The 16,674-nt window shown below is 39.2% G+C and overlaps 1 protein-coding gene across 1 annotated transcript; it reads left to right on the forward strand.

The window, feature by feature from the left end:
• Window positions 1-6,826: 6,826 nt before the first annotated feature.
• Window positions 6,827-7,762, forward strand: LOC101123246 (olfactory receptor 10G4-like). The gene has a single exon (XM_042238026.1). It carries the CDS (start codon window positions 6,827-6,829, stop codon window positions 7,760-7,762), a length of 936 nt encoding a protein of 311 aa, XP_042093960.1.
• The last annotated feature ends 8,912 nt before the right edge of the window (window positions 7,763-16,674 follow it).

The following is a 16,674-nucleotide window of genomic DNA, read 5'->3' on the forward strand; positions in this document are numbered from 1 at the left end:
TTATCTGTATCACTGATAAGGGTTACTGAGTCCTTCTTTCCTCTTAGGCATAAGTACTAGCTCCAGAAAGTCATGAACTCCTCTCAGAAGTGTTCAGATAACAAACACATAGGGAAATATGTAGGTAATTATTAAAAATCTTTCATTAGTCCCTTTCTGTTGTTTTTCTGTTCTTCTAGGGAGCCTGAACACCCAAGAGTAATCCTATTCCCTGAGGAAGCAAATCAAGTTACATTCCACCTTTCTAGCTACATGAGTTTCCATTCTCTGTCCTTAAGTTAATTGGGTCCTTGAGTAGAAATGAACCACTCTTTCTCAACAAGCAATCACAGATACACCAGCTCTTTGAGTAGTAACTTGCAAGTAAGTGCCTTGACATAGCATGCTGAGTGTTCAACATTCTCCAGGGTGAAGTGTAAACACAAATGAATTTTATATTGAAATAATCATGCAGTGAAGGTGAGTTCTTAGAAAGGTAAATTTCTCTCATTGCTTTCCCTCTTAAGCTTTTATTGAGAGATAAGATATTGTTATCTAACATTGTTAGATAAGACATTGATAACCACTCGTGGTTATCAAGTCTTAACTGTCTCTCTTTCACTCTGTCTCTATTCTTTATTCTTTCTCTCTGTATGTGTAATACACACACACAAACTACACATATATATATATATATATATATACACATATATGTATATACACACAACATATACATATCTTTATATGCATGATTAGTAATAGGGACCTAGGAAAAGGGACAAAGTTGCTAGAGTATAAACAGACAAGTCAAAGCCTGTTATCTCTCACTGATAACATCAGCTTTAGGTTTCAGGCTGCCTTGCAATTCACCTGATGAAAAATTTCATACTTTATCTGATCTATGTGATTTATCCTGGTGATGGGATCCCACTGGTACAGCAGAAATTTTAGAGATAACGTTTGTTTCATTTTTTTGGTTCTGATACCCACATAGGATATTAGAGTAACTGTCACTGCTATTTACTCTTTCATTTGAAGAATATAGCTTTAGTTTAGCTTAAGCCAGATTTTCTGGAGATAGTATCTATTCTGTATGGACTTTATTAACAGAAGAGAACCTCATTTATCTCACATTGGTGAATCTTTCCTTGAAAAATAGCAACAATCTTGAATTCAACAATATTTTGGATTAAACTAAAAACATCATTTCTGCCTCACTTTCCATTGTACACAGTTCCAGCTTTTCTTGATATTCAGTTCAGTTCAGATCAGTCTCTGAGTTGTGTCTGACTCTTTGCGACCCCATGTACTGCAGCATGCCAGGCTTCCCTGTCCATCACCAACTTCCTAAGCTTGCTCAACCTCATGTCCATTGAGTTGGTGATGCCATTTCATCCTCTGTCATCCCTTTCTCCTCCTGCCTTCAATCTTTCCCAGAATCAGGGTCTTTTCCATTGAGTCACTTCTTCACATCAGGTGGCCAAAGTATTGGAGTTTCAGCTTCTGCATCAGTCCTTTCAATGAATATTCAGGGATGCTTTCCTTTAGGATGGACTGGTGGGATCTCCTTGCAGTCCAAGGGACTCTCAAGAGTCTTCTCCAACACCACAGTTCAAAAGCATAAATTTTTTGACACTCAACTTTCTTTATAGTCCAACACTCATATCCATATATGACTACTGGGAAAACCATAGCTTTAATTAGACAGACCTTTGTTGGCAAAGTAATGTCTCTGTTTTTTAATAGCTTTTCTTCCAAGGAGCAAGCGTCTTTTAATTTCATATCTGCAGTCAGCATCTGCAGTGATTTTGGATCCCAAGAAAATAAGGTCTGTCACTGTTTCCATTGCTTCCCCATCTATTTGCCATGAAGTGATGGGACTGGATGTCATGATCTTAGTTTTTGAATGTTGAGTTTTAAGCCAACTTTTTCATTCTCTGCATTCACTTCCATCGAGTGGCTCTTTAGTTCTTCTGCACTTTCTGCCATAAAGGTGGTGCCATCTTTGTATCTGAGGTTACTGATATTTTTCTCAGCAATCTTGATTTCAGCTTGAGCTTTGTCCAGCTCATCATTTTGGATGATATATTCTGCATGTAAGTTAAATAATAAGGTTGACGGTATACAACCATGACATACACCTTTCCCTATTTGGAACCAGTCTGTTGTTCCATGTTCAGTTCTAATAGTTGCTTCTTGACCTGCATACAGATTTCAGGAGGCAGGTTAGGTGGTATGGTATTCCCATCTCTTTCAGAATTTTCCATAGTTTATTGTGATCCACACAGTCAAAGGCTTTGGCACAATTAATAAAACAGAAGTTTTTCTGAAACTCTCTTGCTTTTTCGATGACCCAACGGATGCTGGTAATTTGATCTCTGGTTCCTTTTCCTTTTCTAAATCCAGCTTGAACATCTGGAAGTTCATGGTTCGTGTACTGCTGAAGCCTGGCTTGGAGAATTTTGAGCATTACTTTGCTTGCGTGTGAGATGAGTGCAATTGTCTGGTAGTTTGAGGATTCTTTGGCATTGCCTTTCTTTGGGATTGGAATGAAAACTGACCTTTCCAGTCCTATGGCCACTGCTGAGTTTTCCAAATTTGCTGGCATGTTGAGTATAGCACTTTTACAGCATCATCTTTTAAGATTTGAAACAGCTCAACTGGAATTCCAGCACCTCCACCAACTTTGTTCATAGTGATGCTTCCTAAGGTCCACTTGACTTCCCATTCCAGAATGTCTGAATCTAGGTGAGTGATCACACCATTGTGATTATCTGGGTCATGAAGATTTTTTTTGTATAGTTCTTCTTTGTATTCTTGCCGCATCTTCTTAATATCTTCTGTTTATGTTAGGTCCATACCATTTCTGTCCTTTATCATGCCCATCTTTGCATGAAATATTCCCTTGGTATCCCTAATTTTCTTGAAGAGATCTGTAGTCTTTCTCATTCTATTGTTTTACTCTATTTCTTTGCATTGATCACTGAGGAAGGCTTTCTTATGTCTCCATGCTATTCTTTGGAACTCTGCATTTAAATAGGTATATCTTTCCTTTTCTCATTTGCCTTTAGCTTCTCTTCTTTTCTCAACTATTTGTAAGGCCTCCTCAGACAACCATTTTGCCTCTTTGTGTTTCTTTTTCTTGGGGATGGTCGTGATCACTGCCTCCTATACAATGTCAGGAACCTCCATCAATAGCTCTTCAGGTACTCTGTCTATCAGATCTAATCGCTTGAATCTATTTGTCACTTCCACTGTATAATTGTAAGGGATTTGATTTAGGTCATACCTGAATGGTCTAGCGGTTTTCCATACTTCCTTCAATTTAAAAGTCTGATTTTTGCAATAAGGAGTTCATGATCTGAGCCACAGTCAGCTCCCCATCTTGTTTTTGCTAGTTGTATAGCACTTCTCCATCTTTAGCTGCAAAGAATATAATCAATGTGATTTCCTTATTGAGCATCTGGTGATGCCCATGTGTAGAGTCTTATCTTCTGTTTTTGGAAGAGGGTGTTTCCTATGACCAATGCGTTCCCTTGGCAAAACTCTGTTAGCTGTTTCCCTACTTCATTCTGTATTCCAAGGCCAAATTTGCCTGTTACTCCAGGTATCTCTTGATTTACTACTTTTGCGTGCCAGTCCCCTATAATGAATGAGACATCTTTATTGGGTGTTAGTTCTAGAAGGTCTTGTAGGTCTTAATAGAACTGTTCAACTTCAGCTTCTTCAGCATTAGTATTGAATGGTTTCCCTTGGAAATGAACAGAGATCATTCTGTCATTTTTGAGGCTGCAGCCAAGTACTGCATTTCAGATTCTTTTGTTGACTATGATGTCTACTCCATTTCTTCTAAGGGATTCTTGCCCACTGTAGTAGATATAATGGTCATCTGAGTTAAATTTGCTGATTCCAGGCTGTATATTTTCACCCTGCTTATTTAACTTATATGCAGAGTACATCATGAGAAATGGTGGACTGGAAGAAACATAAGCTGGAATCAAGGTTGCCGGGAGAAATATCAATAACTTCAGATACGCAGATGACACCACCCTTATGGCAGAAAATGAAGAGGAACTAAAAAGCCTCTTGATGAAAGTAAAAGAGGAGAGTGAAAAAGTTGGCTTAAAGCTCAACATTCAGAAAATGAAGATCATGGCATCCGGTCCCATCACTTCATGGGAAATAGATGGAGAAACAGTGGAAACAGTGTCAGACTTTATTTTTTTGGGCTCCAAAATCACTGCAGATGGTGATTGCAGCCATGAGATTATAAGATACTTACTCCTTGGAAGAAAAGTTATGACCAACCTAGATAGCATATTCAAAAGCAGAGACATTACTTTGCCAACTAAGGTCCATCTAGTCAAGGCTGTGGTTTTTCCAGTAGTCATGTATGGATGTGAGAGTTGGACTAGGAAGAAAGCTGAGCACTGAAGAATTGATGCTTTTGAACTGTGGTGTTGGAGAAGATTCTTTTTTTTTTTAATTTTATTTTTTATTTTTATTTATTTATTTATTTTTTAATTTTAAAATCTTTAATTCTTACATGCATTCCCAAACATGAACACCCCTCCCACCTCCCTCCCCATAACATCTCTCTGGGTCATCCCCATGCACCAGCCCCAAGCATGCTGCATCCTGCGTCAGACATAGACTGGTGATTCAATTCTTACATGATAGTATACATGTTAGAATGTTATTCTCCCAAATCATCCCACCCTCTCCCTCTCCCTCTGAGTCCAAAAGTCCGTTATACACATCTGTGTCTCTTTCCCTGTCTTGCATACAGGGTCATCATTGCCATCTTCCTAAATTCCATATATATGTGTTAGTATACTGTACTGGTGTTTTTCTTTCTGGCTTACTTCACTCTGTATAATCGGCTCCAGTTTCATCCATCTCATCAGAAGTGATTCAAATGAATTCTTTTTTACGGCTGAGTAATACTCCATTGTGTATATGTACCACAGCTTTCTTATCCATTCGTCTGCTGATGGACATCTAGGTTGTTTCCATGTCCTGGCTATTATAAACAGTGCTGCGATGAACATTGGAGAAGATTCTTGAGAGTCCCTTGGACTGCAAGGAGATTCAACCAGTCCATTCTGAAGGAGACCAACCCTGGGATTTCTTTGGAAGGAATGATGCTAAAGCTGAAACTCCAGTACTTTGGCCACCTCATGAGAAGAGCTGACTCATTGGAAAAGACTCTGATGCTGGGAGGGATTGGGGGCAGGAGAAGAAGGGGACGACCGAGGATGAGATGGCTGGATGGCATCACTGACTCGATGGACGCAAGTCTGAGTGAACTCCAGGAGTTGGTGATGGACAGGGAGGCCTGGTGTGCTGTGATTCATGGGGTCGCAAAGAGTCGGACACGACTGAGCGACTGAACTGAACTGAACTGATTCCTAAAATGTTAATGTTCACTTTTGCCATCTTCTGTTAGACGACTTCCAATTTACCTTCACTCATGGACCTAACATTTCAGGTTCCTATGCAATATTTTTTTTTACAGCATCAGACTTTACTTGCATCACCAGTCACATCCACAACTGGGTGTTGTTCTCATTTTGGCTCCATCTCTTCTTTCTTTCTGGTGTTATTTGTCCAATATTTCTTGATATTAAGTTAACATAGATCCTTTTCTTTTGTTCTTCCTTGTTACAGGTAGTAGGTTTTACATAAGAATCATATGCTTCATAGAGTTAATTTTCTTCTCTTTTGAGGTCATTTTCTGGATTTATGAGTATAAGGAATGGAAGTTGGGGGAGAATATCATCTCTAACAAAGCTGATAATAGAAAATATTATATTTAAATATTTAGGATAGAAATGTATGTGAGAAACCAGCCACTTCCCACTGGATTGTGGTTGGGAGAACAGATATGAAGTTTATATTTTCAGTGCCTTATCAATGACTGCATAAAAGAAAAGTTTGAGGCTTGCAGTGTTGTGATGGTTGATATTTTCTGGATCACATGAGAGGTTGTCAGGATTCTTTATGAAGTTTATAGTTTCTTAACCTGCTCTAAGATTATTTCCTGTGTAAACAATTAGTGGTAGTTAGTGAGACACCAGTACCAATACCAGTGATGAAATTTTCCTCAAAACTGTAGCTTTGAAATTGAGAAGTCTCTGTTGCACAATGAGAATTTATCTTCTCTCTCTACTCCCTCTCTGTCTTTCTCTCCCTCCATAGCCATATCTATACATTTAAAAAGCAAGGCAACAGCTCCATATAATTTGGTATCATTTACTGAGTACCTGTGAATGTCATTACTTTACTAAGCAGTTGTCATTTATTATCTTACTTCACTCTGACATTGTCACTGAGGCAGGTGATCCTGAACTTCAGAAGAGATGAGAGAGCAGCCTGAAACTTTGGTTTCAACACTGTGAGACCTGGAGCATACAACAAGCTAACATGATCCAGAGAAAATAGAAAATAGAAAATTTGACTTGTTTTATGGTGCTGTTAGTATTCATGATATATCAATAGAAATTTTTGTGGTTTTCTCCCTTTTTCACATCTATCTGTGTGTGCCTGTGTGTGTGTGTGTGTGTGTGTGTGACAGAGAGAGAGAGAGAGAGAGAGAGAGAGAGAGAGAGAGAGAGAGAGAGAGAGAGAGAGAGAGGGATATAAGAGAGAGAAGATGAAATCGCTTTATCTCCTTTTTCAAGAGAGGTTTGTGGTAAGCAAAGTTGCGTATGACTTGTATAATGCAGTTCTCAGTTCTCAATAAAATGTTGGATGCTCTTGACGTTCCCATAGAGAGAGAGAGAGAGAGAGAGAGAGAGAGAGAGAGAGAGAGAGAGAGAGAGAGAGAGACCAAAAGCCTGGAGAAATGACAAATAGGAGCCTAGTGACAACGTTCATCCTCACGGGCCTTCCCCATGCACCAGAGCTGGACATGCTCCTCTTTGGAATCTTCCTGGTGATCTATGTCCTCACTGTGGTGGGGAACCTACTCATCCTGCTGGTGATCACAGTGGATCCCCGTCTGCACACCCCCATGTACTATCTTCTGAGCAACCTGTCCTTCATTGACATGTGGTTCTCCACAGTCACTGTGCCCAAAATGCTGATGACCCTGGTGTCCCCAGAAGGCAGTCCTATCTCCTTTCCCAGCTGTGTGGCCCAGCTCTACTCCTTCCACTTCCTGGGCAGCACCGAGTGCTTCCTCTACACCATCATGGCCTATGACCGCTTCCTGGCCATCAGTCACCCTCTCAGGTATGCCAGCATGATGAGTGGGAGGACGTGTGCCATCCTGGCCACAACCACGTGGCTCAGTGGCTCTGTGCACTCTGCTGTCCAGACCACACTGACATTCCGTTTGCCCTTCTGTGGACCCAACCAGATCCAGCATTACTTCTGCGATGCACCACCCATCCTCAAACTGGCCTGTGCAGACACCTCTGCCAATGAGTTGGTGATCTTTGTCAACATTGGGGTGGTGGCTTCAGGCTGCTTTCTTCTGATAGTGCTGTCCTACGTGTCCATCGTCCATTCCATCCTGAAGATCTGCACCTCAGAGGGAAGATGGAGAGCCTTCCAGACCTGTGCCTCCCACTGCACTGTGGTCCTTTGCTTCTTTGGCCCTGGTGTTTTCATTTATCTGAGACCAGGCTCCAAGGAGGCTATGGATAGGATTGTGGCTGTTTTCTACACTGTGATGACGCCCCTTTTGAACCCTGTGGTCTACACCCTGCGGAACAAGGAAGTGAAGAAAGCTCTGTTGGCATTTAAAGATAAAGTAGTGCATTCACAGAGCAAATAATCTCTGTAATGAAGATACACTCACTTAACCAAGTTAGTAATATAAATTTGTGATCAATAAGAAGTGTATTACAGTTATATTTCTCGGTGTTTAACTTTATCCAAACCTGCTACTCAGGAATATTATTTTTACAAATGTTTCTGAGGAATTTTATTTTAGAAACTATATTATATTTTTGAACATGATTTTCCAGTTTATTAATTTAGTAAAATGAAAACATATATTGTCTTAAACTGCATAGCTCCTTATAATATAATTTGGTTTAATCTTTTTTTTTAATTGAAGCATAATAATTTTTGTTTTAGGGTATAGTTGATCTAAAATGTGTTAGTTTCAGGTGTACAGCATAGTGATTCAGTTATACATATATATATATTCATTCTTCTTCAGATTCTTTTCCCACTTAGGGTATTAAAGAATATTGAATAAAGTTCCCTGGGCTATATTGTAGGTCCTTGTCGGTTATCTATTTCATATATAAGTAGTGTGTGTGTGTGTGTGTGTGTGTGTGTGTGTGTGTGTGTGTATTAAACCCAGGGTCTTCCCTCTCCCCTTTGTCTCCCACCATGTTTCTCTTTTGGTAACCATATTTTTGTTTTTGAAATCTGAGTCTGTCAGTTCCTTTATGTCATTTTAGAAATTAGATTTTACAAGTGAGTCATATCATTTGATATTTATCTTTCTTTGTCTGACTTACTTCACTTAGTATGAGAATCTCTGGGCCCATCCATGTTGTTACAAATGGCAATATTTCATTCTATTTAATGGTTAAGTAATATTCCATTGTATATATGTACCACATCATCTTTTTTAAAAAATTAATTAATTTTTAAAATGGAAGGATAATTACTTTACAGAATTTTGTTGTTTTCTGTCAAACATCAATAAGACTTAGCCAGAGGTACACCCATGTCCCCTCCCTCTCAAGCCTCCCTTCCATCTCCCTCCCCATCTCACCCTTCTAGATTGTCTCAGAGGTCCTGTTTGAGTTCTCTGAGTGACATTTGGGTTGCTTCCATGTCTTGGCTGTTGTAAATTGTGTTACAGCAAACATTTGTGTGCATGTATCTTTTCAAATTAGGGTTTTCTCCAGATATAGGCCCAGGAATGAGATTGCTGGATCATATGGTAGCTCTATTTTTAGTTTCTTAAGGAACCTACATACTGTTCTCCATAGTGACCACACAAATTTACATTCACACCAAACGTGTAGGGATTCCCTATTCTTTACACACTCTCCAGCATTTGTTGTTTGTAGATATTTTGATGATGGTCATTCTGACTGGTGTGAGGTGATATCTCAAAGTAGTTTTGATTTGTATTTCTCTAATTATTAGTGATATTGAGCATCTTTGCATGTACTTTGTGGCCATCGGTATGTCTTCTTTGGAGGAATGTGTATTTAGATCTTCTGCCCACTTTTTGATTGAGCTGTTTGTTTTTTGACATAGAGCTACATGAGTTGTTTGCACATTATGGAGATTAAACCCTTTTCAAATGCTTCATTTACACACTTTTTTCTGCATTCTGGGGCTTATATTTTCTTTTTGTTTATGTATCCCTTTGCTATGCAAAATCTTCTAATTAAGACCCATATTTTATTTTTTATTTTTTTTCATGGTTTTTCTAATGAAAAATTTTTTTTAATTTTAAAATCTTTAATTCTTACAAGCATTCCCAAACATGAATCCCCCTCCCAATCCCTCCCCATAACATCTCTCTGGGTCATCCCCATGCAACAGCCCCAAGCATGCTGTATCCTGCGTCAGACATAGACTGGCGATTCGATTCTTACATGGTAGTATACATGTTAGAATGCCATTCTCCCAAATCATCCCACCCTCTCCCTCTCCCTCTGAGTCCAAAAGTCCGATATACACATCTGTGCCTTTTTTGCTGTCTTGCATACAGGGTCATCATTGCCATCTTTCTAAATTCCATATATATGTGTTAGTATACTGTATTGGTGTTTTTCTTTCTGGCTTACTTTACTCTGTATAATCGGCTCCAGTTTCATCCATCTCATCAGAACTGATTCAAATGAATTCTTTTTAACGGCTGAGTAATACTCCATTGTGTATATGTACCACGGCTTTCTTATCCATTCATCTGCTGATGGACATCTAGGTTGTTTCCATGTCCTGGCTATTATAAACAGTGCTGCGATGAACATTGGGGAACATGTGTCTCTTTCCATTCTGGTTTCCTCGGTGTGTATGCCCAGAAGTGGGATTGCTGGGTCATAAGGTAGTTCTATTTGCAATTTTTAAAGGAATCTCCACTCTGTTCTCCATAGTGGCTGTACTAGTTTGCATTCCCACCAACAGTGTAGGAGGGTTCCCTTTCTCCACACCCTCTCCAGCATTTATTGCTTGCAGATTGTTGGATCGCAGCCATTCTAACTAGTGTGAAGTGGTACCTCATTGTGGTTTTGATTTGCATTTCTCTAATAATGAGTGATGTTGAACATCTTTTCATGTGTTTGTTAGCCATCTGTATGTCTTTGGAGAAATGTCTATTTAGTTCTTTGGCCCATTTTTTGATTGTGTCGTTTATTTTTCTGGAATTGAGCTGCATAAGTTGCTTGTATATTTTTGAGATTAGTTGTTTGTCAGTTGCTTCATTTGCTATTATTTTCTCCCATTCAGAAGGCTGTCTTTTCACCTTGCTTATATTTTCCTTTGTTGTGCAGAAGCTTTTAATTTTAATTGGATCTCATTTGTTTATTTTTGCTTTTATTTCCAGAATTCTGGGAGGTGGATCATAGAGGATCCTGCTGTGATTTATGTCTGAGAGTGTTTTGCCTAAGTTCTCCTCTAGGAGTTTTATAGTTTCTGATCTTACATTTAGATCTTTAATCCATTTTGAGTTTATTTTTGTGTGCGGTGTTAGAAAGTGATCTACTTTCATTCTTTTACAAGTGGTTGACCAGTTTTCCCAGCACCACTTGTTAAAGAGATTGTCTTTACTCCATTGTATATTCTTGCCTCCTTTGTCAAAGATAAGGTGTCCATATGTGGATTTATCTCTGGGCTTTCTATTTTGTTCCATTGATCTATATGTCTATCTTTGTGCCAGTACCATACTGTTTTGGTGACTGTGGCTTTGTAGTAGAGCCTGAAGTCAGGCAAGTTGATTCCTCCAGTTCTATTCTTCTTTCTCAAGATTGCTTTGGCTATTCGAGGTTTTTTGTATTTCCATACAAATCTTGAAATGATTTGTTCTAGTCCTGTGAAAAATATGGCTGGTAGCTTGATAGGGATTGCATTGAATTTGTAAATTGCTTTGGGTAGTATACTCATTTTCACTATATTGATTCTTCCAATCCATGAACATGGTATATTTCTCCATCTATTAGTGTCCTCTTTGATTTCTTTCATCAGTGTTTTATAGTTTTCTATATATAGGTCTTTAGTTTCTTTAGGTAGATATATCCCTAAGTATTTTATTCTTTTCGTTGCAATGGTGAATGGAATTGTTTCCTTAATTTCTTTTTCTACTTTCTCATGATTAGTGTATAGGAATGCAAGGGATTTCTGAGTGTTGATTTTATATCCTGCAACTTTACTATATTCATTGATGAGCTCTAGTAATTTTCTGGTGGAGTCTTTAGGGTTTTCCATGTAGAGGATCATGTCATCTGCAAACAGTGAGAGTTTTACTTCTTCTTTTCCAATTTGGATTCCTTTTATTTCTTTTTCTGCTCTGATTGATGTGGCTAAAACTTCCAGAACTATGTTGAATAGTAGCGGTGAAAGTGGGCACCCTTGTCTTGTTCCTGACTTTAGGGGAAATGCTTTCAATTTTTCACCATTGAGAATAATGTTTGCTGTGGGTTTGTCATATATAGCTTTTATTATGTTGAGGTATGTTCCTTCTATTCCTGCTTTCTGGAGAGTTTTTATCATACATGGATGTTGAATTTTGTCAAAGGCCTTCTCTGCATCTATTGAGATAATCATATGGTTTTTATTTTTTAATTTGTTAATGTGGTGAATTACATTGATTGATTTGCGAATATTGAAGAATCCTTGCATCCCTGGGATAAAGTCCACTTGGTCATGGTGTATGATCTTTTTAATGTGTTGGATTCTGATTGCTAGAATTTTGTTGAGGATTTTTGCATCTATGTTCATCAGTGATATTGGCCTGTAGTTTTCTTTTTTTTTGTGACATCTTTGTCAGGTTTTGGTATTAGGGTGATGGTGGCCTCATAGAATGAGTTTGGAAGTTTACCTTCCTATGCAATTTTCTGGAAGAGTTTGAGGAGGATAGGTGTTAGCTCTTCTCAGAATTTTTGGTAGAATTCAGCTGTGAAGCCATCTGGACCTGGGCTTTTGTTTGCTGGAAGATTTCTGATTACAGTTTCAATTTCTGTGCTTGTGATGGGTCTGTTAAGATTTTCTATTTCTTCCTGGTTCAGTTTTGGAAAATTGTACTTTTCTAAGAATTTGTCCATTTCTTCCACATTGTCCATTTTATTGGCATACAACTGCTGATAGTAGTCTCTTATGATCCTTTGTATTTCTGTGTTGTCTGTTGTGATCTCTCCATTTTCATTTCTAATTTTGTTGCTTTGATTTTTATCTCTTTGCTTCTTGATGAGTCTGGCTAATGGTTTGTCAATTTTATTTCTCCTTTCAAAGAACCAGCTTTTGGCTTTGTTGAATTTTGCTATGGTCTCTTTTGTTTCTTCCATAATTTTTAAGATTTCTTTCCTTCTACTAACTCTGGGGTTCTCCAATTCTTCCTTTCTAGTTGCTTTAGGTGTAGAGTTAGGTTATTTATTTGACTTTTTTCTTGTTTCTTGAGGTATGCCTGTATTGCTACGAACTTTCCTCTTAGCACTGCTTTTATAGTGTCCCCCAGGTTTTGGGTTGTTGTGTTTTCATTTTCATTAGTTTCTATGCATATTTTGATTTCTTTTTTGATTTCTTCTGTGATTTGTTGGTTATTCAGCAGTGTGTTATTCAGCCTCCATATGTTGGAATTTTTAATAGTTTTTCTCCTGTAATTGAGATCTAATCTTAATGCATTATGGTCAGAAAAGATGCTTGGAATGTTTTCGATTTTTTTGAATTTATCAAGTTTAGATTTATGGCCCAGGATATGATCTATCCTGGAGAAGGTTCCATGAGCACTTGAAAAACAGGTGAAATTCATTGTTTTGGGGTGAAATGTCCTATAGATATCAATTAGGTCTAACTGATCTAATGTATCATTTAAAGTTTGCATTTCTTTGTTAATTTTCTGTTTAGTTGATCTGTCCATAGGTGTGAGTAGGGTATTAAAGTCTTCCACTATTATTGTGTTATTGTTGATTTCCCCTTTCATACTTGTTAGCATTTGTCTTACATTTTGCGGTGCTCCTATATTGGGTGCATATATATTTATAATTGTTATATCTTCTTCTTGGATTGATCCTTTGATCATTATGTAGTGGCCTTCTTTGTCTCTTTTCACAGCCTTTGTTTTAAAGTCTATTTTATCGGATATGAGTATTGCCACTCCTGCTTTCTTTTGGTCTCTGTTTGCGTGGTATATCTTTTTCCAGCCCTTCACTTTCAGTCTGTATGTGTCCCTTGTTTTGAGGTGGGTCTCTTGTAAGCAGCATATAGAGGGGTCTTGTTTTGTATTCATTCGGCCAGTCTTTGCCTTTTGGTTGGGGCGTTCAACCCATTTACGTTTAAGGTAATTATTGATAAGTATGATTCCATTACCATTTACTTTATTGTTTTGGGTTCGAGTTTATACACCCTTTTCGTGTTTCCTGTCTAGAGAATATCCTTTAGAATTTGTTGGAGAGCTGGTTTGGTGGTGCTGAATTCTCTCAGCTTTTGCTTGTCTGTAAAGCTTTTGATTTCTCCTTCGTATTTGAATGAGATCCTTGCTGGGTACAGTAATCTGGGCTGTAGGTTATTGTCTTTCATCACTTTAAGTATGTCTTGCCATTCCCTCCTGGCCTGAAGAGTTTCTATTGACAGATCAGCTGTTATCCTTATGGGAATCCCCTTGTGTGTTATTTGTTGTTTTTCCCTTGCTGCTTTTAATATTTGTTCTTTGTATTTGATCTTTATTAATTTGATTAATATGTGTCTTGGGGTGTTTTGCCTTGGACTTATCCTATTTGGAACTCTCTGTGTTTCTTGGACTTGGGTGATTATTTCCTTCCCCATTTTAGGGAAGTTTTCAACTATTATCTCCTCAAGGATTTTCTCATGATCTTTCTTTCTGTCTTCTTCTTCTGGGACTCCTATCATTCGAATGTTGGAGCGTTTCATATTGTCCTGGAGGTCTCTGAGATTGTCCTCATTTCTTTTAATTCGTTTTTCTTGTTTCCTCTCTGATTCATTTATTTCTACTATTCTATCTTCTATTTCACTAATTCTGTCTTCTGCCTCCGTTATTCTACTATTTGTTGCCTCCAGAGTGTTTCTGATCTCATTTATTGTGTTATTCATTATATTTTGACTCTTTTTTATTTCTTCTAGGTCCTTGTTAAACCTTTCTTGCATCTTCTCAATCCTTGTCTCTAGGCTATTTATCTGTGATTCCATTTTGATTTCAAGATTTTGGATCATTTTCACTATCAATATTCGGAATTCCTTCTCAGGTAGATTCCCTACTTCTTCCTCTTTTGTTTGGTTTGGTGGGCAACTCTCCTGTTCCTTTACCTGCTGAGTATTCCTCTGTCTCTTCATCTTGGTTATATTGCTGCGTTTGGGGTGGCCTTTTTATATTCTGGTAATTTGTGGAGTTCTCTTTATTATGGAGCTTCCTCACTGTGGGTGGGGTTCTATCAGTGGCTTGTCAAGGTTTCCTGGTTAGGGAGGCTTGTGTTGGAGTTGTGGTGGGTGGAGCTGGGTTTCTTCTCTCTGGAGTGCAGTGGAGTGACCAGTAATGGGTTATGAGACATCAAAGGTTTTGGAATAATTTTGAGCTGCCTGTATATTGAAGCTCAGGGGAGTGTTCCTGTGTTGCTGGAGAATTTGCGTGGTATGTCTTGTTCTGGAACTTGTTGGCCCTTGGGTGGAGCTTGGTTTCAGTGTAGGTATGAAGGCATTTGATGAGCTCCTATTGCTTAATGTTCCCTGAATTCAAGAGTTCTCTAATGTTTTCAGGCTTTGGATTTAAGCCTCCTGCTTCTGGTTTTCAGTTTTATTTTTACAGTAGCCTCTAGACTTCTCCATCTATACAGCAGTGATGATAAAACATCTAGGTTAAAGATGAAAAGTTTCTCCACATTGAGGGACACTCAGAGAGGTTCACTGAGTTAAAAGGAGAAGAGAAGATGGAGGGGGTAGTTAGAGGTAACTGGAATGAGATGCGGTGAGATCAAGAGAGGAGAGAGCAAGCTAGCCAGTAGTCACTTCCTTATGTGCGCTCTATAGTCTGGACCGCCCAGAGGTATTTACGGAGTTATACGGGGCAGAGGAGAGGGAGGAAGTAGACAGAGGTGGCCAGGAGGATAAGAGAGAGGAATGAGAAGGAGAGAGACAAATCCTGCCAGCAACCAGTTCCTTAGGTGTTCTCCACCGTGTGAAACACACAGAGATTCACAGAGTTGGATAGAGAAGAGATGGGGGAGAAAAGAGACAGAGGCCACCTGGTAGAGAAAAAGGAGAGTCCAAAGGAGGAGAAAGTGGTCAAGCCAGTAATCTTGCTCTCAGGTAAACTTGGGTAGTGAAGTTTGGGTTTTTAAATGTACAAAATTGACAACAAAAACCTAAGAGCAAAGATTAAAAATCTAGAGTAGAGGTTGGATTTTCAAAAATACAATATTAAAGAAAAGAAGCAGAAGGAAAAAGGAAGAAAGAAAAAGAAAAAAACAATAATTATTAAAAAGAAAAAAACCCAACAACCATCCAAAAACTATACATGGTGTTTGCCTTGAAAAAAAAAAAGTCTTTTTTTAAAAAAATAGTAATAATAGTTTATAGAAATAAAAATTAGAGGAGAAATAGAAGACTTAACAATTAAAAAAAAGTTAGAAAAGAAAAAAGGAATGTTTTTAAAAATAGTAAAAATATACCTGGCCCTTCTCTGATGTTGTGGGCCATGTGGGATCACTTCCAAGGTGGTTCCCTCTGTTTAACTTCTTCTGTTTGCTGGTTTTTTAGGCTCACTAGTTCAGTCGCGCTGTGGGGAGGGGGGATGCTGCAAACAAATAGCACTGTCGTGTGCACACAGTGTCTCAGCCCCGCTTGTCCTGTCCGTTCTTGCGGCGCACAAACAGCTCCGGCTCTACGATGCTGAGAACCGTCTGGGGCCGGCCCTAGGTTGCGTGCACTTCCCCGGTCCAAGCAGCTCAGGTTCGGCGCTCAGGCAGCCCTCAGAGGCACAGATTCGGCTGGGACTGTGCTTTGTGCCCTTCCCAGGTCCGAGTAGCTCAGGAGTTTGGCGAGCGCGATCGCCTCAACTTGTCACCTTTTCTGCTGCTGCTGCTCAGCTTTCTGGGTGGACTGCTGGCGCTCCTCGTGAGGCAGATGGTGACTGTCCAGCACCCCCAGAAGTCTTAGCAAAGAAGCCTGCTTGCAGTTAGGTAAGTAAAGTCTCTCCGGGTCTGCAATTGCCCCTTTCCAGTCCTTACGGCTCTGGCTGCCTGTCCCCGGCGGGGGATGGTCTGCAGCCAGCTTATTCCGTTTCGTCCTTTGTTCTGTGCTCGGTCCTGGCGGTGTCTTATGTTCGAGCTTTTCATGCAGTAGCTATCCCACAGTCTGGTTTGCTAGCCCAAGTTAGGTTGTTCTGGTTGCGCGTGGGGCGTTCCTGCCCGATTCTTACAAAGCTCTGCAGCCCGCGCCTCCCTTGCGTCCCTGCCCTGCCCCCACTTCCCAATGGCGGATGCAGGCGTCTGTGCTGCTTTTCCGCTGGGGGAGTTACTGGTGGGCTTGTAATCTGTTGGTTTTAATTAT

This window comes from Ovis aries, chromosome 21, assembly GCF_016772045.2.
Source record: "Ovis aries strain OAR_USU_Benz2616 breed Rambouillet chromosome 21, ARS-UI_Ramb_v3.0, whole genome shotgun sequence".
NCBI lineage: Eukaryota > Metazoa > Chordata > Mammalia > Artiodactyla > Bovidae > Ovis > Ovis aries.

Bases quoted from the DNA above. Each gene is read 5' to 3' on its own strand.
- LOC101123246 (XM_042238026.1), top strand. From the start codon at position 6,827: ATGACAAATAGGAGCCTAGTGACAACGTTCATCCTCACGGGCCTTCCC.